The sequence below is a fragment of the Pteropus vampyrus genome, unplaced genomic scaffold, assembly GCF_000151845.1.
Source record: "Pteropus vampyrus isolate Shadow unplaced genomic scaffold, Pvam_2.0 Scaffold401, whole genome shotgun sequence".
Taxonomy (NCBI): Eukaryota; Metazoa; Chordata; class Mammalia; order Chiroptera; family Pteropodidae; genus Pteropus; species Pteropus vampyrus.
Window position 1 is genome coordinate 298,068 of NW_011889182.1, and position 1,721 is coordinate 299,788.

At 66.2% G+C, this 1,721-nt stretch overlaps 1 protein-coding gene across 1 annotated transcript in view; it reads left to right on the top strand.

Moving 5' to 3' along the window:
• The window catches only part of GRAMD4 (GRAM domain containing 4), a 62,560-nt gene that overhangs the window by 47,013 nt on the left and 13,826 nt on the right, over positions 1-1,721 (top strand). The window contains exons 5-6 of the mRNA XM_023523687.1: positions 794-1,196; positions 1,640-1,717. Of these exons, the coding sequence (XP_023379455.1) occupies positions 794-1,196; positions 1,640-1,717 (481 nt within the window). The remainder of the gene's footprint in view (positions 1-793; positions 1,197-1,639; positions 1,718-1,721) is intronic.

Here is a 1,721-nt window from a genome sequence, read left to right on the forward strand (position 1 = left end):
GGTCCGCAGCCAGGGCTGTGTGTGTGTGGGGGGGGCGTCCGCAGCCAGGACCGTGTGTGTGTGCGTGTGTGTGTGTGTGTATGTGTGTGTGTGTGTGTGTGTGCATGTGGGAGGTGGGCCTGGGAGCTCCTGAAACCTGTCTGCTCAGAGCAGGCCTGACAGCCCTGGGGATTGGCAAACTACAGCCTCGTCTGGTCCATCTGGTTTTACGTTTTTAGATGTTTGTATGTTTTTCAACATTTTTACATTTTTTAATGGTTGAAAGAAATCAGAACACGTCACATGGGGACGTTGCATGCGTTCCAGGTTTCGGTGCCTGCGAGTGTTTGTGGGGACGGCCACGCCTGCTCCATTACGTTCCGTGCACGGCTGCATTTGAGAGCAAAGCCGTCAGCGTTCACTAGTTTGCTGACCTGCCTCTCGGCCTGAAAACTCTGTCATGACGAGCACCCCAGGCCCCCCCTTCCCGTCCCCCGTGCCTGGGTGGCCCCTGTGCCGGAGCCTCAGTCGCCCTCGCCCCTGGGAGCAGGCGGTCCCTCTGTAACGGTGGTGGACAGTGCCACCTGCAGGCGGCTCTGACACCTGCCTCCCGCAGGGCCAGGCTCCGGTCTGCGGAATGCGTCCTGGTTTTCTGTGTAGGGGGTGGCTTTCTAAAGGCTCTGGCTGTGGGTGAGCAGAGGCCACTCCACCCACCGGGCACAGCCCCCAACACAGACACCCGCTGGCTGGCACAGAGGGTACGGGGAGTGAGCCCACTCAGCCCCTCCCCAGATGGACCAGTGCCTCCAGTAAGGGGGAGGGGGGCTGACACAGGCCCCCGTGGGCTGGGAGCTGCCTGGACAGTGCTTGTGCTGGGGACAGCCTCAGGCCAGTGGGAGTCAGTGTGAGGGACACCAAGGCCCCCCATGTGGTCTGCGTGGGCTGGAGTTGCTCCTCGGCGGGTCAGGCTCTGTTTTTGGGGGGCCAAGCCCCCCACAGCCTGGCCCCCACCTCGGTGCTTCCTCACCCCACCCCCTGCAAGCCCTCCAGGCCCCGCCCTCACTGATGCCTGCCGTCTCTGCAGACCGGCGGGGCCAGGGGCTGTGCCCCCGCGTGCAGAAGTGGTTTTTCGAGAAGTTCGGGGAGTACGTGGAGGACTTCCGGTTCCAGCCCGAGGAGAGTGCCGTGGAGACGGAGGAGCCCCTCAGCGCCCGCAGGTGGGGCCCCCGGGAGCCCAGCCAGAGCTCGGTGGAGCCGCGAAGTGGGGCGTGGCCGGGCCCCCTAGGGTCGGGCCCCCGGCCGGGCACAAAGGCCACTGCATTGCCGCCTGCCCCCACTCCGCGGTCTCGCATGCCTGTGACAAACACCGTGCGGGGTGGCGGGCTCAGAGCAGAGCGCCCACCGCCCCGGCCTCCCCCTGGGGTCACACACCCGCTCTTGGCCCCTGGGTCTCCGTGGGCGCCAGATGGGCCAGGCTTCTACTCTCCGAGTCTCAGGGTCCTGCGGAGCGTGGGCGGGGACGAGGGCGGGTTCTGTGGACAAGGTCCCCTGCAGCCTGGGAGCAGCTCTACCTGCCCTCGCCAGCAGGGGCGCGGGCCCAGGTGGGTGGTGCGGGCCCAGGTGAGGGGTGCTGGCGCTCACCCCTGGCCTCGTCTTTCAGATTAACCGAGAACATGCGGCGACTGAGTGAGTACCGTGCCCTTGGGGGGCTGACCAGTGCGTGGGGGCCCCGAGCGGGGCTC